This window comes from Silurus meridionalis, chromosome 3, assembly GCF_014805685.1.
Source record: "Silurus meridionalis isolate SWU-2019-XX chromosome 3, ASM1480568v1, whole genome shotgun sequence".
In the NCBI taxonomy this organism is placed as follows: domain Eukaryota; kingdom Metazoa; phylum Chordata; class Actinopteri; order Siluriformes; family Siluridae; genus Silurus; species Silurus meridionalis.
Genome location: NC_060886.1, coordinates 12,380,748 through 12,401,674, shown reverse-complemented (window position 1 = coordinate 12,401,674; position 20,927 = coordinate 12,380,748). Strand labels below are relative to the sequence as shown.

General features: G+C 38.0%; 1 protein-coding gene across 6 annotated transcripts; it reads left to right on the top strand.

Moving 5' to 3' along the window:
* Nucleotides 1–755: 755 nt before the first annotated feature.
* On the top strand, nucleotides 756–20,533 carry aff3 (AF4/FMR2 family, member 3). 6 transcript variants are annotated; one of them, XM_046845116.1, is made up of 21 exons: nucleotides 757–833; nucleotides 931–1,317; nucleotides 1,692–1,976; nucleotides 5,675–5,875; nucleotides 7,297–7,374; nucleotides 7,501–7,534; nucleotides 7,733–7,781; nucleotides 9,217–9,268; nucleotides 10,575–10,612; nucleotides 10,865–11,048; nucleotides 12,570–14,534; nucleotides 14,627–14,748; nucleotides 15,133–15,268; nucleotides 16,285–16,418; nucleotides 16,516–16,579; nucleotides 16,740–16,876; nucleotides 17,059–17,130; nucleotides 17,405–17,498; nucleotides 17,790–17,839; nucleotides 17,979–18,175; nucleotides 19,750–20,532. In XM_046845116.1, the coding sequence occupies exons 5-21, from the start codon at nucleotides 7,300–7,302 to the stop codon at nucleotides 19,869–19,871; spliced, it is 3,525 nt and encodes a 1,174-aa protein (XP_046701072.1). In that variant the 5' UTR covers nucleotides 757–833; nucleotides 931–1,317; nucleotides 1,692–1,976; nucleotides 5,675–5,875; nucleotides 7,297–7,299; the 3' UTR covers nucleotides 19,872–20,532. The 6 variants fall into 6 exon arrangements, with proteins under 6 accessions (XP_046701077.1, XP_046701072.1, XP_046701073.1 ...); XM_046845121.1 differs by lacking the exon at nucleotides 5,675–5,875 and having other exon boundaries at nucleotides 756–833; nucleotides 16,288–16,418; nucleotides 19,750–20,533; XM_046845117.1 differs by lacking the exon at nucleotides 5,675–5,875 and having other exon boundaries at nucleotides 758–833; nucleotides 1,697–1,976.
* The last annotated feature ends 394 nt before the right edge of the window (nucleotides 20,534–20,927 follow it).

Here is a 20,927-nt window from a genome sequence, read left to right as displayed (position 1 = left end):
AACATGCAGGTTCTTGGTTTCAGTGATTATGATCATGCCCAGGTGTGTTTCCACTCAGTAGAGTGATTAATGCTTCAGAGGTCACAATTTGCACATGCTCTATCTGAATTGTGAAACCATGATGAACAGAGGGGAGTGAAAACTAGAAACGCAGCTGCACAAATGGGATAAGAGTGAGCTAAAAGGTCACATTCTTACTATGTACTAAGTAACTCTATCTCTGACACATTATTTCCTTTAAAATATATTTTATTCATTCTGGGATTTACACGATGAGTGTGTTCAGAATGGGTGGTGTGAATTGAATAGCTGTATTATTATTCATTTGTATTGTTTAGATGTCACCACTCAAAAGCTATCAATGCAATCATGTGATAAATAATCGTAATAGAGTAAAACAAGTGTAGAGCAAAAGAGATGTGATCTTGTAGTTTACTTATTTATGCAGACCTTACTAGCACAGTGTAGTGACTTTATTATTAGACTCATCAAAGTCTGATCCTATTTTGTCTTAATCCTTTCACAACTTGATTTACTGAGTAATCAGTATGCAGACAAGGGAGTTCAGACAGTTGTATCTCTATAAATCGTATGACACATTAAAGTGCATAACATTTTTTTCTTCTTTTGAGTTATTCATTAAGTGCTGGTGTCAGACAGCAGCCTTCCAGTATGAGGATAGATAGAAATAGAGTGGTTTATAAATTCCCAAGAGGAAAAGGAGTAAGAAGACTAGACATTGGTGGTATCCACATGCTCCTGCTTTAAGTGAAGATGTGTTTTTGGCTATCCCTCTCAGTGTATTGACTGTAGATTATCTACATGGGACATATGTAAGTATCTAAAATGGCAGTGCATGAAAAAAATGTCATCTGTAGATTATGTCTACATCTCCAGGAATCTGTTTTGTGATTTTTTTTTTTCTTTCAGGAAACTAGGCTGTGTGTAGGAGACAAGAGTCACCTAAATATCTTCCAACAACCTTTTTAAAAGTAGTAGAGTTTTCTTGGCTGTCGCCTTTTCGCATTTAGACCCGTTCCAGCTGTGACACTGCCGCTGCACAGGGACTCAGTGGAGTGTATCTGTAGCCCTGCCCTCGCGCGCTCCCCGCGTTTAAAATGTGTGTGCGCGCGCGCGTGTGTGCGCGCGAGCACGCGCGTGACCCGCTAATTCTGTTTACCGCGGAGCAGCGGAGCAGCGGAGCGCACTAGCACCATGATGGATTACTGAAAGGACTAAAACAGAACCATGCCTACTGTGTTTTATGAAAAAGAGGAAACGTGCAGGAATTTTTGCATGCGTTGGTACTCATCACGCGTAAGCAAAAAAACAACAACTCTAATTAATAATTTGTATGTAAATTATATGTAGCTAGATTTTCTTTGCTTTTTTTTTTCCACAAAAATCTAACATTGCATTAAGTTGTTGATGCAGGGTTTCTATTAAAGCTTTATCCAGGATATGAAAGTTTTTATGCACCAAGCTGTTGCTCAGATTCCGTGTTGTGCTGATTGAGTTGGGACAATGCCGGTGTTGGGATTGCAGTGTTTACCGCAGTTTTGTCAGTTGAAACTGTTTTCCGGTTGAAGGTGCGCTCAGCGCAGTTCTTGTGTTTTCGGTTTTGCTCTGTGGCTGAAGTTTGAAATATTCAAATGTAAACATTCAAGCCTAGACTTCCTTTGCTGTGTCAGTGCAGGGCTGGTGCACTCCGTCATCCGAATCTCTCTGTGTCCCCGCACGGCTCTCAGCGGGTCTCCGTGCCGCGTATGGAGCAGCCGGTAACGTCCAGAGGAGCCGCTGGAACCGCAGTGGTCTGAACCGATAGCGTTTGCGCAAACTGATGTCGGCAGCTGGCTATGCACACACATCAGCACCTGCTCCGAGGAAGAACAGTCTGAAGAAGATTGGAAAGGTGGTGAATCACAACAACCCCCTTAGGCGTTTTCGAGCAGAACAGAGCAGATCTGCTTGGATCAGTAAGTGATCAAATCACCATCAGTGAAATGCACAAGTCGGGTTTTTTTTCTTTCTGTCTCACTCTGTCTTGTACTTATAGTCTACTACTCACTACAGCAAGTTGAGTCATGCTTTCAGACAGGAAAACATACAAAGAGGTGTATAAAACGCAGGTGTTGGGGTTGTTGAGAGAGTGAAATGAATGTGATGAAATGAGATGAATTATAGTAAGAATCTGTGGGATACTTTAAAGTATTGTGGTTAACTTCCATAATGCTTTTCTGTCAGTCTCTCAGTTAGGTGTGTGTGTGTGTGTGTGTGTGTGTGTGTGTGTGTGTGTGTGTGTGTGTGTTTGAGTGAAAGAGAAAAGAGAAACATTTTAATGAGGCCTACCTATTGCTCTAAAAAGATGATGTACCAGTTATTCAGTGTTGTAATAATGGATCTAGAGGATAAAGCACTCCTGCTCCTGTCCTTCCCCTTATAAATAGATGTTACCTACAATGTCATCTACAATGGAAACCATAAACACTTCATTCGTTCATTCATGTAATGTTTAAAAAGGTTGAAGACACCTGTGCTGGTATTTTTGGTCAGCTCTTCAATACAAAACTCGGCTTAATCCACTACTCCTGCAAAAACATGAATTAAAAAAAAAATGAACACGTTTGACTCGTCTTGTTAGAAGCTCTTTGTTATGGCCTGTCCCCAAAGAGCTCCAATGCACATCAACCACCGTATTTTACAACAGTTTAATGGGCCTTTGAAAGTGCCCTATCTTTTGCAACACACAATGATCTAATCTAAACACAACATGTGATTTCAGTTGCAGTTAATATTTAGGGAATTTTAAGCTACATGTTTTGTGATGCTCTCCGGAAGGCCTTCTTTGTGGCACCACCTACAGACAGCTTGTTGTTATGAACATTATGTTTGAACAGTTGATTATGAACCTCTAAAACCACAAGATAATCTAAACCAGAGGTCACCAACCTTTTTGAAACTGAGAGCTACTTCTTGGGTACTGATTAATGTGAAGGGCTACACACAGTTTTCAGTTTGATCTGAAATAACAAATTTGCTCAATTTACCATTTAGTAAATGTTATTATTAATAATTAATGATATTCATCTATGTGAAGACACTGATCATGTTAATGATTTCTCATTATAATTATCAACAATGATTTAACAAAGTAGGAAACAGCTATTTTTAAAAAAAGGCCCACGGGCTACTCATGTGGTCCTTGCGGGCACCACGTTGGTGACCCCTGATCTAAACTTTATAGTTCTAAAGATATGTGAGACAATTTTCTCTTTAGGTGGAGGTGTAGTTTATGCTCACATGTGACACTAATGAACCTACCTGCATATTTCTTACAACTATTCTTATTATTATTACAACTATTACTATTACAATTATTACCTGCATGTTTATTACAATCATGTGCCTTTTTTGTGTTGTGGGTTCTTTTGTTTTTTTCCCTATTCTAATGAATGACAAACAGATTTTAACTGGGTAAACATTTTTTTAATCCAGGCTCTAAAATTATCTACACTACTCTATACAACCAGAACAGGATTCACTAGAGTCCATCCTGTAGCCTCACCCACAACATGCTCCCTAAGGCACACCTGTGTGTGACCTGCCAGTGCTGTTTACCATGGAGCACACACTCATATGCACACCATTAAAGTTAACTAAACTGTCTAATTGTGGTGTAATTGCAAGGTGATGAGTTGGAGAATCGAATTACAGAGGTTTTTACAGGAAAAGAATACAGCAACTTTTACTGGATTAAAACAGGATTTTTTATAACACTCTACTATTAATTAGGGAGTCAAACTTCATGTTCTATAAATATATATAGTGTTGAATCCTTCAGTAACATTCCCAAAATACCTTTAGTTGCAGACGCTACAGCCCTGGTTCAGTCATGTTTGTTTATAACATAATGTTACACAATGGCAAGTAGGAGTTGAGTGGGAGTGGAAAATTCTAAGTTTCCAAATGATAATTACATTTCATACGAATGCATTGTAACAGCGGAAACATGCCTACTGAGGATTTATGTGAGTAAGAAGTAAAACTAGAGCAAATTTTAATGTTGCATTGTGTTTTTGTTTCCCTAGATGTGTTTTGCAGGTAAATGTGGTTATAATTAATGCCTTAATTCAGTACTCAAATCGGAGCTGAAAACTGTATTGTTATTGTGGTGTTTAAATTATAAGGATATTAATACTAGAGTTGTCTTCACTAAATGAGAGAGGCATATTTGCATAGTGACTGTGACGGGCCTGTGGCTGCAGTCAGCTAGAGTCCCAAGGTAACAACCAAAATTGAAAATCTTCATTCTTGATTTTCGGTACCCTGGAACACTGGGCACAAGACAGGAAAACATAGACTTGGATGTGCTGCTGAGCCACCCAACCCCACATCTGCTGTTCTAAATTGAATTTCATTATATGAAACAATTGCAGAGTCTTCTGACATATTTTTAGTACATTGCATGCCATTTGAGATGATGCACACTGCCCTGCAGGAAGCTAAATCTTGCTAATGAACGCAACGTCATCATCATTGCTTTGTTCCTAACAGACAGAATTTTCAACATTATAAAAAAATCCCTGATCATTATGTTTGCAGTAGATTAGTTCTTATTTGGCACTCAAGTTTGGAACACAAAAATATATGTATATTGACTTTGGCTTATATTGACATGCATCATTTTCTCTGCCATCTCCGAGCTTTGAATTAATCAGAAAAGCTAGTTTAAAAGATATACCCTTGATGTATTTTTAATTACATCTGCTACAATGATAAACTGTGAGCATGCATACACACACACACACACACACACACACACACACACACACACACACACACACACAAACACACACATGTTTGTCACTGACCATGATAATGTAATTCCTGAAGATATATGAATGAAGAAATGAATGAAAGTAAAAGAGTCAATTGACTTTCAAAGAATATAAACAATGTATGCCTCTGTGTGTATAGTAATATTTTTCTGGGGGACAGTAATATGTTTTTTAATCTAGTTAAAGCTGGTATTAATTCTCTATTTGAATTAAAGTGACATCCTTGCTGACCTGTATCACATGTTGGCCAGAAGAGCTTAAATCTGCTGTACATTTCTGTCCTCCTCCTATTATTGCTAGATTACTGTGTGTGGCAAAAAAATCTTACAGGATGCCATAAGATGCTGAGGCATATGAGTGCCAAATGTGTGTGTGTTGTACATGTGGGTCTTTGCCCTCAGCTGCAGTCAACCAACACTCACCTGCATGCACTCATGCTATCTGCTAGTATTTGTGTGTGTGTGTGTGTGTGTGTGTGTGTGTGTGTGTGTGTGTGCGCGTGTGCGCGTGTGAGCGTGAGCGTGAGCGTGAGCGTATGCATGGGTGTGTGGTTTTCTTCTCTTTTTTTCACGTAGTGAATGTTTCTAAATTATGCCTATTTCTGAAGTAGACATTTGATCACAGGTAAAATAAGAGCATCCTCTCCCACTCAAGATATTCTTAACACAAGAGCTGTAAAAAAAAAAAAAATAATAATAATAATAATAATTTCATCTAAATTAATTTGTGGGGGCAAAATGTCTTTGTCAAGTAAATTTGTCTTCTTTCATGTGTCCTTTTGTCTTCTTTTGTCTCCTTTTCATTCTCAAAACCCTGGATGATTTCTGTGTAAACAGTCACACTTCAGAAATACAGCACATAGGAGCAACCTCACCTGGGAAGCCTTGTTGTTAGAACAGAGGGACGAGTCGGTCCTTAGTGACTGAGAGAGCAAAGAGTGAATAATGAATCCAGAGGACAAGTGGAAAGAGGAAAGCTTGTAATCCACAGGGAGGGAGTGTGTTTGTGTGAGATGCTGGAAAGATAAGCAAAAGAAGGTAGGAGGAAATGGGTTGTCTTAACTGTGGCCAATACTAAGTGTGTCAGTGATTTAATCAGTGTTTGTCATTGGCAAATGATTTCCATTTAAAGGAATATCACATGGTTGGTGTATATGAAACATTTGCATGAATATCTGTGGTCATTTCTGCATGTGAGTGTGCACTGATGTTAGTATTTAGGTAGCTGGATACATATCTGTAACATGTCTTGTTAAATAGCGTGACACTGACCTTCTTCCTTACTGTCATAGTAAATGTTTCTAATGTAGGTATCTGTTGATTAGATTTCCGGAATGTAAGACAGGCAGGATTCTATTCTTTTCCTAATGTCTGTCCTATCACACATCCTCATCTTTTCCTCTGACAACTGTCACAGCAGATAACACCTGACCTTTTCTGCCAAACTACTTCCTGTTCATCACACACAGACACACAGACACAGACACACACACACACACACACACACACACACACACACACACACACACACACACACACATATGTTTGTACTTTTGTCCTATTTTATTAGCAAATAATTTTGCTTCTTTCTAGAAATAAACTCTCAGCATATGCAGAATAACCAGGCATAGACCACTGAAGATCATTTTAAGATCGAAATTAGTAAAATATCTAGAAATTAAGAATAATGTTTTTATTATAGAAAATTATAACAAAGGCCTTACAGGTCCTGCATATTTTTTCACTATTCTTCATGTTTGCTGCTATTCTGATTGTTACACATAATGTACACTGGAAAAAATGCATTTAGAGTATTAAATTCACATTAGATTAAGATCACAGCCCCAGTGGTATTTTTGTTACTCCAGGGAAACAAAAAAGAGAGTACTTGCACATCTTAAATGATCTGCTGCTCTATATTCATAAAAATTATATATATATATATATATATATATATATATATATATACACACATATATATATATATATATATATATATATATATATATATATATATATATATAATCAATTACACCCCCACCACCACCACCAACCACACACACAAAATCCTTATTACAATATTATATCTTTACACATGTGCTACATTTTTTAACAAACCTTCTTTACTTATATTAGGAAATTTCCAATAATGTAAAACATCCCTGTACCTCAGACCCCATCAAAGACCCCCTGCTCATACTGGCCAGATGCTTTGGATTGTAATTCAAACCACCTGGTATGGCCTCTAGTGGTCAACAATCATAATGACGTGGTGTAAATGAAAAAGAGCTAAGCTATGCAAGCTATAAAATAACATTAAATACCAGTAGGTCATCTCTGCCGTTCACCTCAGACAGCAAAACTCCTGCATTTCCACTCTGCATGCATTTCACCAAAAGTCCTTAAATCTATCTGACCTCTCACATAAAACCATTGACCTTTTCTCCTTTTTGCCTCAGGACATGACCCACTCCTGGCCTTCCCAGCAGCACCCAGTTGGAGGGGGCACAGAACGGTTTCTGTATTCAGATTCAAAAGTGAGTATAAGGGATATGATAGTGCTCCCTTTAACCCTGCCCCAGAGGATCCACACTTACCTCACAGCATGGTGTTTATGTATTTTCCCACTGAGTAAATCGTATGTTTTATTCTGCTTGCTGCAGGAGGGAAAACGCCGCAACACTCAGCACAAGCAAGGTAATGCTGTGTGTAACTACCACGGTCTATTGATGTCTGCTTTTGGTTCTTTAAATCATTATTGTAGTAACATAGATGTTTTAATAGTTAAAAACTTTAAATGTTGTTATTATGCCTTCATATGCTCATTTGCATAACAATACATAATATAGTTTTCTAATGCTAATTCTCATACAGTCATTTGTTTTTTTTCTTTAGTAAGGAATGATGCCCCTATAAGGATGCCACGTGTGGCTCCTCACAAATCGTAAGTGGGAGACAGGATACCTGAACTGGCGGCATATCCAGGCACTAGCACTACATGCCTGGATTGCCCCAGACTGTGAGCTTTATTATCCAGTGCACACACACACACACACACACACACACACACACACACACACACACACATACACACACTATCTTACTAATAAGCAGCTAATAATTGCACTGCCTCCAAAACCTAAACCAAATCCAACCTTAAATTCAAGTTCAACCACTCAAGTTCAAGAGGCATTATTGTCATTTCAACCATACACCGTACAGCACACCATGAACTGTCTCTCTAGGACCACGGTGCTACAAAAACATAAATTGACACAAGACACAAAACTAAACAGACCTACAGTATACACAGGGCATTACATAAAGTGAATGTTTGCAAACCACATTTAGTGTATCAACACAACACAACACAGCACACGGTAACCTAGTTTTTTCACACTTAGGGAATTGCTGGTTTGATTCCCATCAAGATAGAAATAATTTACATTCTGCTCATGTATTCATAACTGCTCGTGCATGTGTAAATTGCCAGTAGATTGAAAGTAATATTCTGACTAAATTGATATGTGTAATGCCAGAGTATACCCTAAATAGAGCCAACTGTTTAACTGAATAGAACTGAACTGTGTATATAGTATACACTTGCTAATATGTGTATTTGCAAATACACTTTAGGTCAAAGAAGTGTGCATGTTTTTACATTTATGGCATTTGGCTCCTTTATCCAGGGCAACTTACGTTTACATCTTAATACAATTGAGCAGTTTAGGGTTAAGGGCCTTGCTCAAGGGCCCAGCTATGACAGCTTGGTGGTGCTGGGATTTTAACTCGTGACCTTTAGATCAGAAGCCAGACATCTTATCCTCTGAGCTATCATATGTGTGTGTGTGTGTGTGTGTGTGTGTGTGTGTGTGTGTGTGTGTGTGTGTGTGTGTTTGTGTGCATGGTGTAACCTTTGTAACCATAATCCAAAAATTATGGAATCAAAACCATTAAATTGGTTAGTAATTTTCAATTGTTTAAAATGATCAAACCTTATTTTACACATACATAAACATAAAGGAATGAATGAGTATAAGAAATAGACAGAGAAAAGGGGAGGACAGCAAGAAATTTACAGCTTGAGACCAAGGCCATTTTGTTCATACAGAAAGTTATGGTATGTACTCTGGCTTTGTCCTCCCCCAGTTCTACACACACAACACTGAATGCAAAAAAAATCAAGGAGTTATTATAGAAGAGATTAACACATGCAGAGTGAGCCCAGTCACACACAACAAACCAAACCACAATGCAAATTAAAGTCTGAGGGGTGTGTTTATAAGTGTGTTTTGGGATGGCACACATTATCCACCCTCTCAGGTCATAACTGCTCAGATTTTTGCTCAGCTAAGTGTTTGTTATTTTGCCTTTTACAGCATGCTTGCTGATGACCTGAAGCTCAGTAGTGATGAGGATGAAAGTGACAAGGTACGTTTTTCAGATGCCTTTAGAACAGTTTAAAATAATGTAGTATAAGAGCTGTGTTTGTGTTTTTGCGCATTCCCAGTATTAGCAAACTGTTCTCATTCGAATAGCAATTTATCCAGTACCAGCGATAACTACAGTGTATATATATTGTTATTAAAAGAAGATAAACATCACGAGTAGGGGATTGCATCACTGTCTATTGCTGATTGTCTTTTTACACAATGTGTGACACCATCAAAGAATATTTCTGTAGGCCTTTTATTTTTATATGGATTGAAAATGGTGGAAATTGAGCCCCTGGAGTAAAGAGGACAGTTTTGTTCATAGGTAATATAAATCTGTTAACCAAACAAAACATATGCAAGTAATTCTGTCATGAAAAAAAAAAACAATGAAGTAAACACGGTGTGTAAAAGAATCCCAAGTTACTTTTTACTCCCATTTAGTTATGTTTTTAAATGCAGTTAAATGAAGTGGGAAAACACCCTTCCACTGCTGAGTGTCTGGCCAAGTAATGTGGCATTCATGGTTTTTCTTTTTTGTGCATGATCATTTGTGGAAAAACAACTGATCATTTGTCAGTTGTAGTCTGTCCATATTTTACTTGAGTAAAATGAGAGAGATGAGAATGTGTTTACTTCATTCAATGTGTGATGAGAATGTGTTTATTTCATTATTTATGAGAAAAGTAAATAAGTTAGAAGAGTGAGTGTGTTAATTTGTAATCAGTCTGCAGAGGGTCAATAACAGTTCAGTTGCAGCAGTTCTAAGGCCTGTCTGTGAGACACAAGGAGTGTCCCATGTGTGGACATGCATATTATCTGACTCAAATGCGTATTTCACATACATTTTCCAGTCTTTGCCTTGACTTAATTCCTGTGGAGTGGCAATATGGCACCTACTCTATTTTATTTTAAGACTGCTCTCAGTTTGTAACAGCATGGGTGATTACCTTTAAAGCAAAACTATTAACTCTAGTTGTTTAGGTGTATGGCTTACCCAGTTAATGAGAGTGTGTGTGTGTGTGTGTGTGTGTGTGTGTGTGTGTGTGTGTGTGTGTGTGTGTGTGTGCATGTGTGTGTGTGTGTGTGAAGCCAAGTTTAATAGTTGTGCATGTGTGTGCCTTTAAGCATATGAGTCACAGGACATTGATTCATTGCCATATTATCCTCAAAGTTATGACCTTCTAAAAAATTCTTTAAACCTTTAGTAAATCTTAATGTTCTGCTCTTGTTAGTGACCTGTTGGCTTAGTGCTCGTGAATATCTTAACTATTTAAAACAATATAATTTTCTTTTTTATGAAGGGACCTCACCAAAATACATCCTGGTCAGAAAATCAAAAGTAAGTGTTCATGTTTGTGTTTTTAAACTAGGACCTAAATAAATTTAAATCAAATATGTATTGTAGTTTAATACAACAAAATGTATTCACTGTATATGTGCACAGAACAGGTTGAATAGTTAAAAAACATCACCAGCATGTTTTTTTTTTTTGTGAACATGTACACAAACAATGTTTACATGTACATTTTGATGCACTATATATGTATGACGATTTCCTTACTCATGACTGTATGTGGGTGTTATATGACAGCCTGTCAGGGCAGCACACACACACACATGGCAGGAGGGCAAGACATTCCAGCTCAGGCTCCTCAGGATCTGATTCCTCCAGTGAGTCTCGGAGCAGTAGCCAGCGGTCACGCAGCCCAAGCCCAGAAGCAGAGACTCAACCTGAGATCCCCAGCCAGCCACTGCCTCATGCCTTCAGCAAAGAGGTAACTTTACTTTTCGTTTAATGATTCCTTTGTCTTTCTCAATTTTTCTATGAACTGAACAGCAGGAGTTATTTTGCGTTGGAGGTGTGGATGGTGTAGAGTGGAGGAGGAAACACTTGGAGAAGTGAGTGGTGTATAAGGAATGTGAGGAAAGGGGGGTGAGGGGCTCCAGGCCACTGAGAATTTCGAGTTTCGGTGTCATGTCAACATGAAGAGTCTCCCAGGACTAAATAGGTACAAGATACACTAAAAAATCCCAATTGTTTTGAATACATTGGGTGTGTTGAAGCATATTAGACTGGAGCGTACATAAAGTGATTAAAGTGTATATCACATGAGTGACGTTTGTATGCATTTGTCATTTAAAGCAGAAGTGTATGGTTATACTGTTCAGATCATTAAGGACTCAGAGTTAATTGTCAGAGGGGGTGGGGAAGAAATAAGGATCTGCTACCCTGCACACTCCAGGTTCCCGAGACCCGCTCAACTGTATGAATGAAAGTGCCTGTGTGACATAGCTTCCTTTATATGCTGAACATGCTGTATACAGGAGTGCATGGAGCAGAGAGGAGGGGACACCATGTGTTTTTCATCTATGTGCAGCCATAGACTGTCTCGGAGGAGAAAAGCTTGGAAACAGTGTGCAGTTCCAGGTAGAGCGTGGTTGGAGAGGACGGGTGGGGGGAGAGTGAGAGAGGGTACAAGAGATGCAGTGTCTTTGCTGGAAAAAGAGCAAGGGATGAGGAAGGGGGGGGTGTTTGAGTAGAGCAGTGGACGTTTAAATTAGCACAGGTCAGCCACCAGAGGAAAGCAGGGAAAGTAGACTGCCCTCATTTCTGTGTTTGCTTGCAAGTAAGTATTGTCATTGCCATTATATTGATTTAGAATAATTCTTTCTTTATTGTCCATTCAGATTTAGACAGGAGATATTTTGGAAAATAATATTTTAGAAAACATTTTTTTATTATTATTAGGATACAATTTGTTTATATCATGTTAAGAAGCTTGTAGTTTGAAGTCTTATGTAAAGAGTACTAGTCCAAATGTCTTGTTTTTATGTGCTATTTAAAGGCTTATGTAAGAAATAGATGAACAATATGTTATGCTCACTTACTATCTCTGGTCCTGTATGCATGGTATCAGCTGTTTGCATAGATCCATTTCTATCAATAAGTTCAATGTTACTAATTTTACTCATACTTACTCTCTCTCTCTCTCTCTCTCTCTCTCTCTCCCTCCCTCCCTCCCTCTCTCATCTCATCTCATCTTAGTCCATTCCTTTTGCACGATTTAACACATGAAATCAAATGCATTTTGACATGTACAATTAAATTGTGATTATGTTTAGTTAAGTTATGAGAATATCAAATACATTTTGTTAACAATTGATCATTTTATCAACATAATCACTGTCATCTCAATATAACGATTTCCATTCAGAACCATTCAGATATTTTTGAAACTAGATTTAATATACTCTTTTGTTTTATAAACTAAATTTGTCTATTGTTCTGTGTCCAGAATCAGGATCCCTCCTTGACACACTGGCAGTTGGACAAGTGGCTTGAGAAAGTTCACAAAACCCAACTGTCAGATCAAGACCCAGGAGGAGGTCACAGCTCTGGTGCAGGCTTTGATTCTGATAGAGGACCATCTCCAGGAAGATACTGGGAGAGAGATTCTGGCTTGGGAACAAGAGAAAGTTATAGCCCAAGCCAGAGCCCTGTCCCCAGCCCTAAGTTTGACTATAGTCCCAGGCACAGTCATCGATCTAGTCCGGGATATAGCCCTTGTCCAAGCCCAGGAACTAGCCCTGTGCCAAGCCCGGTGCCAAGTGTTTGTCCAAGCCCAGGTGCTAGTCTAAGAATAAGTAGAAGTCCCAGTCCGTTACCTCTTCACCCACCCAGAAGCCCTAGCCCTGGTCTCACATCTGCTCCTGCCTCTCCAAGAATTACGTCTTATACTCAGGTTCACCAGGAGCATTCCAGACTTACTACACAGACTACATTTACTTCTTGTCCTGAGCGTCAGCCTAAGGTCAGACCATGGTTGCCACCAGACCATAACACTCAACGTATTAATGAGTCTAGACAAAAAAATTCTAGACAACCTGTTTTCTCACAGCATCATTCCAAACAAAGCTCAACTATCAAAGAGACTCCACACAAGCCAAAATTCCAAAGCAGCGAATCTAGATCAAAACCTAGGTCTAGTCCTGCTCCACATCAGTCTCATTCTAGCTCCAGGTCCCACCTCAGCCCCAAAACAAAGGCCAGGCACTTGTCTTCCACTGCACATATCCAAAGATCCAGTGATCATAACAGCAAATTGAGTCAGAGTTTAAATTCCCAGTCAAAGCCCAACCCCACATCCAAACTTAGGACTGAGACAAGCAGTCACTCGGCTCACAGTTCCAGTTCTAGGCCAACACCTCGGTCTGCCCTAGACATTTCAGGTAGGTCTCTCTCAAAACCTAGCTCAAGACTTAGCCTTAGCACAAAACCAAAACCAAAATCCAGAGAAGAATCTGTGCCTGGCACTAAGACTTCTCAAAAGGAGCAAAAGCAGAGGGAACGAGAGCCAGATTTGAATAGCCAGGGTAAGGCCCAGGTAAGAACTCACATCCAATCTACAGAAGTTCAAAGACATAGGAGACTGGCGGAGGAGCAGCTAACAAGGCAACGCTGGGTTCAGAGTTCTGGAGAAGAAGAGGAGGAAGAGGAACGGAGAAAAGAGCAAGGAGAGAGAGAAAGGAAGAGGAGGAGGAGGAAGGAACATAATACTGAATGGCAAGCAGTACAGCCCAAGCAGAGACCCCACACTAGTCACAACAGTCAGTATCAGCCCCGACCTGAAAGCAGTGGACCTGAGCGGGAAGACCAGAAGAGGAAGAAGAGGAGGAGGAGCAGTGAAGAACACTCATCCAACCCTGGAGTTATAGAGTCCAACCCTTCTCCTCCATTATCCCCACCCTCTCCTACTCCAGTTGTCCGACCTACACGGCAACCTGTTACCTCTTCTTCTTCCTCTTCTTCTTCTTCGTCTTCGTCTTCATCTTCCTCCGAATCCGACTCTGAGCCCAGGCTGCCTCCAAACGTTGCCAAAGTACCAGCAGACTCTACATCCAGCCAGAGACCGGCACCAAGGCAGAGGCATCAGGAGCAGTGCAGACCCTCTGTGCTGAGATCAAATGACATTTCTCCCGATGAAGGGCAACAGCTTCCAGGCAAACACAAACTCTACACACTGGTGCCATTTGGCCGTACTGAAAAGTCCACCGCTGTATCTCATCGAGGACTAAGGAACCTTGTAGTCAAAATAGACCTCTCACTTCTGTCCAGAGTTCCTAACACAAGTGAGGTTCCACACAGAGGATCTTCATCATCATCATCATCATCATCATCAGCTAAAGCTAAAGAAAAGACATCCATGAGGCATCAGTACCATCAAGACCAAAAATCTGGAGATGCCAAAATCAAACGGAAGGTTAATATAAACTTAATTTAGAAGATCAAAATAATGTACAGAAATAGAAAAATATTACTGTATCTCTGATGTGTGTTCCTTTGTTTATCTAGGCTGAGAATGGAGAGACTCAAAGGGAGAGTAAGAGAAGCCATGTGCACACCGAAAAGCTCGCAGTTTCCATGCACTCAGCTGACACTGAAAAGCAGGACGCTCATTCCAACAGACAGAATGAGTAGGTTGCCACAAACACATATTTTGTATGTAACTTGATAAGGCATTGACATGTATGTCAAACATATTGTAAAACATTCCCAAACCATTTTAGATAAAATAGAAACAGTAAAGTATTCCATTTATTTGATTTCGTGTTTTATATCTTGAGTGCCAAATTGACTGCAGTTGTGAAAATTTATTCAACTAATCTGTAACAGCTATTGGAAGAATATCTGATGGAGGATATTGGCTGTATATAGCAAGTAACAGTTCAGCAATTAAGTCTTTGGTTCTCACTTGGCAGTCTCAAAATAACCTTCTTGCTAACAAGGTCTTAGCTCAACTCCCAGATTACTGTGTCTAAAGTTGAACTAGACCTAAAGCCCATTTTTTCTATTCACAGCCATCATGCAGATTATATTTATACCAAGAAGCCACTGTCACCACTCTCTCCTCCATCTGCTTCAAAGATGGCACATTCAGATCAGCAACACACAAACCCACCAAGAGACAGAGACTCCACTGTGAAAAAAACACAGGTACACTAAGCAATTTGAATCTTGATGATTTACTACTTATGACTAATGTCCTAGTTGTGTATCCTATCTGTTAATCTGAATGTTATTAATCTAATTGTAATTTCTCAAAGAAATTGTTGATTTCTCTTATTATGCCAGCTTTCATAAGAAAATGGTTTGGTCTCTATGGCTTCTGTGATATGGTAAATGAAAGAAAACAAATACATAATATGGACCACCAATTAAAAAAACATTCCAGACAAGGAGGCATTCCTGGTTATTAAATTTTAATTCAGGAAAGTCTCCGTTATTTCAGAGCATTTAGACCAGAGGTCACCAACCTTTTTGAAACTGAGAGCTACTTCTTGGGTACCAGTGTGAAGGGCTACCAGTTTGATACACACTTCTGAAATAACAAATTTGCTCAATTTACCTTTAATTATATGTTATTATTAATAAATAATGATATTCGTCATGTTTGTTAATGATTTTTTAAAATAATCAACAAAGATTTAACAAGGTAGGAAACAGATAAATATCAATATGCAAAACTTTATTTCTATAAATCTCTGCAAGTATTTACATTTTCAAATGATCACTTCTACAACATTTTCACAAGCCACTAACAATTTTTAACAAATCATGCACTATGTTGTATCATGTTTGTACAGATTATCAATTACATAACATACAAGAATTAACTTGGAGACCAGATAGCTCTAATCTAATATAAAACTTTTTTTTTTTTAATATTGTCATTTTTAAATTTACACCAATGCAAGTGTGATTTAAAAAAGAATAGCAACAAAAAAATTAGATGCAGCTCACTGGTAAGTGCCGCTATGTTGAGCTATTTTTAGAAAAGGCCCGCAGGCACCATGTTGATGACCCCTGATTTAGACATTCCATCTTAGGAAATATTTGTTTACGTACTTCAGGGTGTGGCAACAGAGTGGACCATGAATTGAAGTACTGTATTTGTTTAAATGATAAATTTTGATACAGAAAGCTTCAGCTAGTGCCTTTATACCCTGTAGCAGATACAAAAAGCTCGGCCCAAGGTTGAAGTGGAATGTGCTGGAGTGTCAGGAAACACACAGCCCCCTTCTGGAAACTGGGCTCCATCCTCAAAGGAACCATCCTACAGAGGAACTGTGCCTTACACTGATGTGTAAGTTATCAATATTATCTGTTAGCTTCTTTATCTGTATAAACATCAGTAAATAACCACAACCCTAGAGATCACTATTCAATCGTTTTCATTTTAGCTCACACCATGCAGAGTACTACATGCATGAAGCGAAAAGACTGAAGCACCGAGCTGATGCTATGGTATGTTAGCAAAACAGACACCGTGACCGCTGTTTGGCATGTATAAGCGCATTGTGGTTTAAGGAAAACATCTGGTGATTAAAGATGTCTCATGGGTCATTTAAGCATTGCACCATCTATAAATTCAGTTGTCCTGTTCTTTTATTCTCATTGCTGCCAGGTGGATAAACTAGGGAAAGCTGTGAATTATGTGGATGCTGCTTTGTCGTTTATGGAGTGTGGCAAGGCCATGGAAGAAGGGCCCCTGGAAGCTAAGTCTCCTTATACAATGTATGCAGAAACTGTGGAGCTTATTAGGTAATTATGTGTTTTTTTCTTTTGCAGCTCTCTCTTTTGATTTTTCACTTAGTTTCTTCAAAGTACACTAAACTAAGAGCACACACACACACACATGCACACTTACACATGCATGCACGCTCACACACATGCACGCACGCACACAGACTGTTGTTAACACAAATATTTTCTGTCTTTGATAGATATGCCATGAGGCTAAAGAATCACACCAGCTCTGGAGCCAGGCAGGAGGACAAACAGCTGGCTGTACTTTGGTAAACACGTCTCTGTAATCATCTGGAACTAAGTATCTGTGCCATGTTTAATCTTGGCTAGGAACAGTACCACCTATCCATAGTGATGGTTCCCACATGCTGTCTTGTGAAGTGCTTCATGTTATTACAGGCATTTAGTATCTAACTACCTTACAAGTTTGATCTAGAATAGCTGAGTCATTACTTACATTAAGTGGGACCGAGAAATATCCAGGAAGTGTATTTCTATACAGCCAATTTCAATGTGTGAAACGTTTATGTGTCTTTATTGTAGTTTCCGTTGTCTTGCTCTTCTGTATTGGCAAATGTTTCGGCTGAAAAAAGACCATGCCCTGAAATACTCCAAAGCTTTGACAGACTACTTCAAGGTAGGCTCTAGCACATGGAGACCGTCCTGAAATGCAATGTTTAACTGCTGATGTTGGCAAGAAAAATGCTTTAATATTATATTATATTATATATATATATATATATATATATATATATATATATATATATATATATATATATATATATATATATGTGTGTGTGTGTAAATAAATAAATAAAATATATAATTATCATATTTTATTGATTATTGCAATTAATTATGATTACAAATTCATCTGCAATGATCTTAAATTCTATCTGCACTGATTTTCTTCTATCTGGTCTATCAGACTTTACCAAAACTGCCTGACATGCCACCTCCCTGGAGTGATACCAAAAAGTATGCATTTATTGATGAATAGATATAAATTAAAAAAATTAAAAAATAGAAAAGGGTTTAATTCAGAAATCAAACTAATACCAAGTACAATTTGTGTTTGTGTGTCTGCCTGTGTGTGCTTGGGTGTGTGTTTCTCTAGGGGAAATGGTCCTCCAACTTGCATATCCCCTGGTGGTTTAACTGGGTCCCAACCTGCCACCACTTTCAACTACCCTTTCATTAACATTCCCTATCGTATCCACCAGATGGCAGCAAATCACCTCAATATCACCAACAGTGTGCTTTACAGTTATGAGTACTGGGAGGTAGCTGATACCTTGGCCAAGGAAAACAAAGGTGAGTTAAACATCAGTGAGAGTACAGCACCCTCTATAGACAAGGCATTTTACTGATTACACAATTATTTAACTGTTGGTTGGTGGGGTATTTAGGTATATTGCATTTTGGTGTTGCAGTATGCCCTTAATTTTATAAAAAAAAAACCCAGGCATAGGTCCAGAGTAGTATATACAATTATTAAAATGCATATCATATAAAAAACACAGTGGTGGGCCGTCAGGGCCAGCAAGGCCTTCTCTTCTGGCCTAAACACTATCAGAAGCACTGATCTACATAAATTCCTAACCTAAATTCTAATATTTGTTTCATGAAATCTTATTAATTTATTCCCAACAGTCTATTCTCTTCATTTCTCTTGGCTGCACTGCTTCCATTATGTGTTTGTTAGATTTTTTTGTCCAATCAGATTTCAGACTCTATGTGCTGCCATGTCAATCTAATCTGCCCAGGGCCTTCAGAATCAGTAGTGCTGGCCGTTGTACATCTATATTAGTAATAGGTCGGGTTCTTTAACCAATCAGATTTTAAATTCGCCTCACAGGAGAATAGCGTCAGCATTTTTCTGTTCTCTGATTAGTTGGTCAGAGTGAAATAGTAACAGCCAAGTTTGACTATCAAAACACGTCTGTATACACATTAATACATCGGATTTAGACTTTTTTATGCCCACAATGGCTGACGGAGGAAGGGAAATTTATTTGGTCTCTGACATACTTAAAAATACATTTTCTAGAAAAGTTAGACATGGTGAGGAAAGGGTTGGCCAACCACGAAGCTAGCTAGCTTGTCTCATCCTGAAAAATAGTTTGTTCGCCACTTCCAGACCAGTGAATACAAGCGATACCACTTTTAAAGTTTTTGTCATGTTATTAGACAAATATTGATTGTGAACTGCTCCAGATGATGTAGGTGCACAGTTGCGGTTGTAGTGTAGAGGTTTGGAGCTTGCTTTAGTAAAATGGAATTCACCCACCATATGCGAAATGCCTCTCTCTCTGTAATGCCACACACTGTTATATTGCGTTTTTGTATAGAATTGATGGTTTCTATAATTGCAGTATAGTGGTGGTATTAAGAGGTAGATTAAGTCGGATAAGTCCTCACTAAAGGCCCAGGTACCAAATGCACAGCTCGCTACTGAAAAAACATCATATAAGAATTTAGTATCCGGGTTATTGTAATTTCACAAATACAGTTAGATAAGCTACTACAAAGAAATACATTTGTTGCATTTATTAAGCTGCTAAATATAAACTAATAATATATTTATAGTTGCCAGTATATAGGTAAACCTACATACAGTGACATCACAGTGACATCTCAGGGAGCATTAGAGGCCATTTGCATTTAAAATGTAATATTTTAATTATAATTTAATTAAATATTATCATTATTATTATGGTTGTTGTTATAACAGCTACTACTACTACTACTAATAATAATAATAATTTTATGTATTAATTACTGAGCAATAAAAGATTATTTTTCCTGTGCCTACTTCATATACACATACATAATTTTTTTTTTTTCTATTTTTCTCCCTGTATGTCTGTCTCTTTCTGTATATCTAGAGTTTTTTAACTACTTGAACACACTGACTGGACCTCTGACGCTACACAGCAGCATGGCTCATATTGTCCAGTACACAAGACAAGGGCTACAGTGGATAAGGATTAGTGCCAATTTGTCCTAGCTTTCAGACTCCACCACATCGATGGCTCTACTGTATTACCCACTGTAACTTGAACCGACATTCAACTTTTACCTGCCAGTCTGAAAGAGAGCAAAAGACAATTCACTCACCTTTAAGCCATATTAAGAATCTATTTCTCAAGAAAAAGAAAATCCACATTTACAGTATAACAGGACTTTAAAAGCCCTTGTGGGGATGTTACATAAAATTCTTGTTTTGCTATCTTTTTCTTACTACAATTACGGGTCATCAGAGAAGTCATTTTTCTTCATAACAGCCCACAATCAAAAAACAGATTTCTTTTTTTATTAAAATGGAGATGATGTTCTATAAGAAAGTATGAATATCTGTTATAATGTTACACATTTGTACTAATTGTACTTAGTACTAAGATTGTTACTTTGCCAAAACTGCCACATTTTTATAAAATGTGGTGAAGAAACCCTTCTTAATGTGTAATAATATATAAAATGATGGTTTTATGGTTAATTATTATGGTTATTTCATTAGATTTTGGCATTTGCTGGCATATGTACATAAACAGGACATTTTTTATGTTGTCATATTTTTGTATTTTAAATGTTATTTTTTAAATGTCCTTAAAGCACTGTGAATGTTGTCGACATTTTTCTAAAAATGAATTTTATAAAGATTTTTTGTGCATTTGTTGAGTGACTGTTTTTGTTTAGTAGGTCCTGCTATATAGTCAGAATATTGTCCCAAAAAATAAAAAAACCTCAACTGAAGTCTTGGCACATTAATATCCAAGACTAAAATCTGAACAGTTTTTAAATGTAAATAAAAAAAGTAATAATTAGATACAAGTAAATTTCTGTCGCATTGAACATAATGATCTGAGGTATATCAATTTCCATTTGATTGTAATATCAAATTGGAATGACTTCCAATGCATTTCTATTAAGAAACAGACAAATCCCTTAAGCTAATTCATGATCATCTGATCACAACAATGCAGAACTAACAGATATAGATGAGCTCAAATCTTTTTGAGTTGTATTCAATACCAATGGAGGAGGTGAAGACACTTGTATGCTA

Excerpts from the sequence above, each read along its gene's own strand:
- aff3 (XM_046845116.1), top strand. The coding sequence starts at position 7,300 with ATGACCCACTCCTGGCCTTCCCAGCAGCACCCAGTTGGAGGGGGCACA. Across the intron at positions 16,580-16,739 it reads AGCACCGAGCTGATGCTATG|GTGGATAAACTAGGGAAAGC; the intron begins GTATGTTAGCAA and ends CATTGCTGCCAG. Across the intron at positions 17,840-17,978 it reads CCCTGGAGTGATACCAAAAA|GGGAAATGGTCCTCCAACTT; the intron begins GTATGCATTTAT and ends GTGTTTCTCTAG.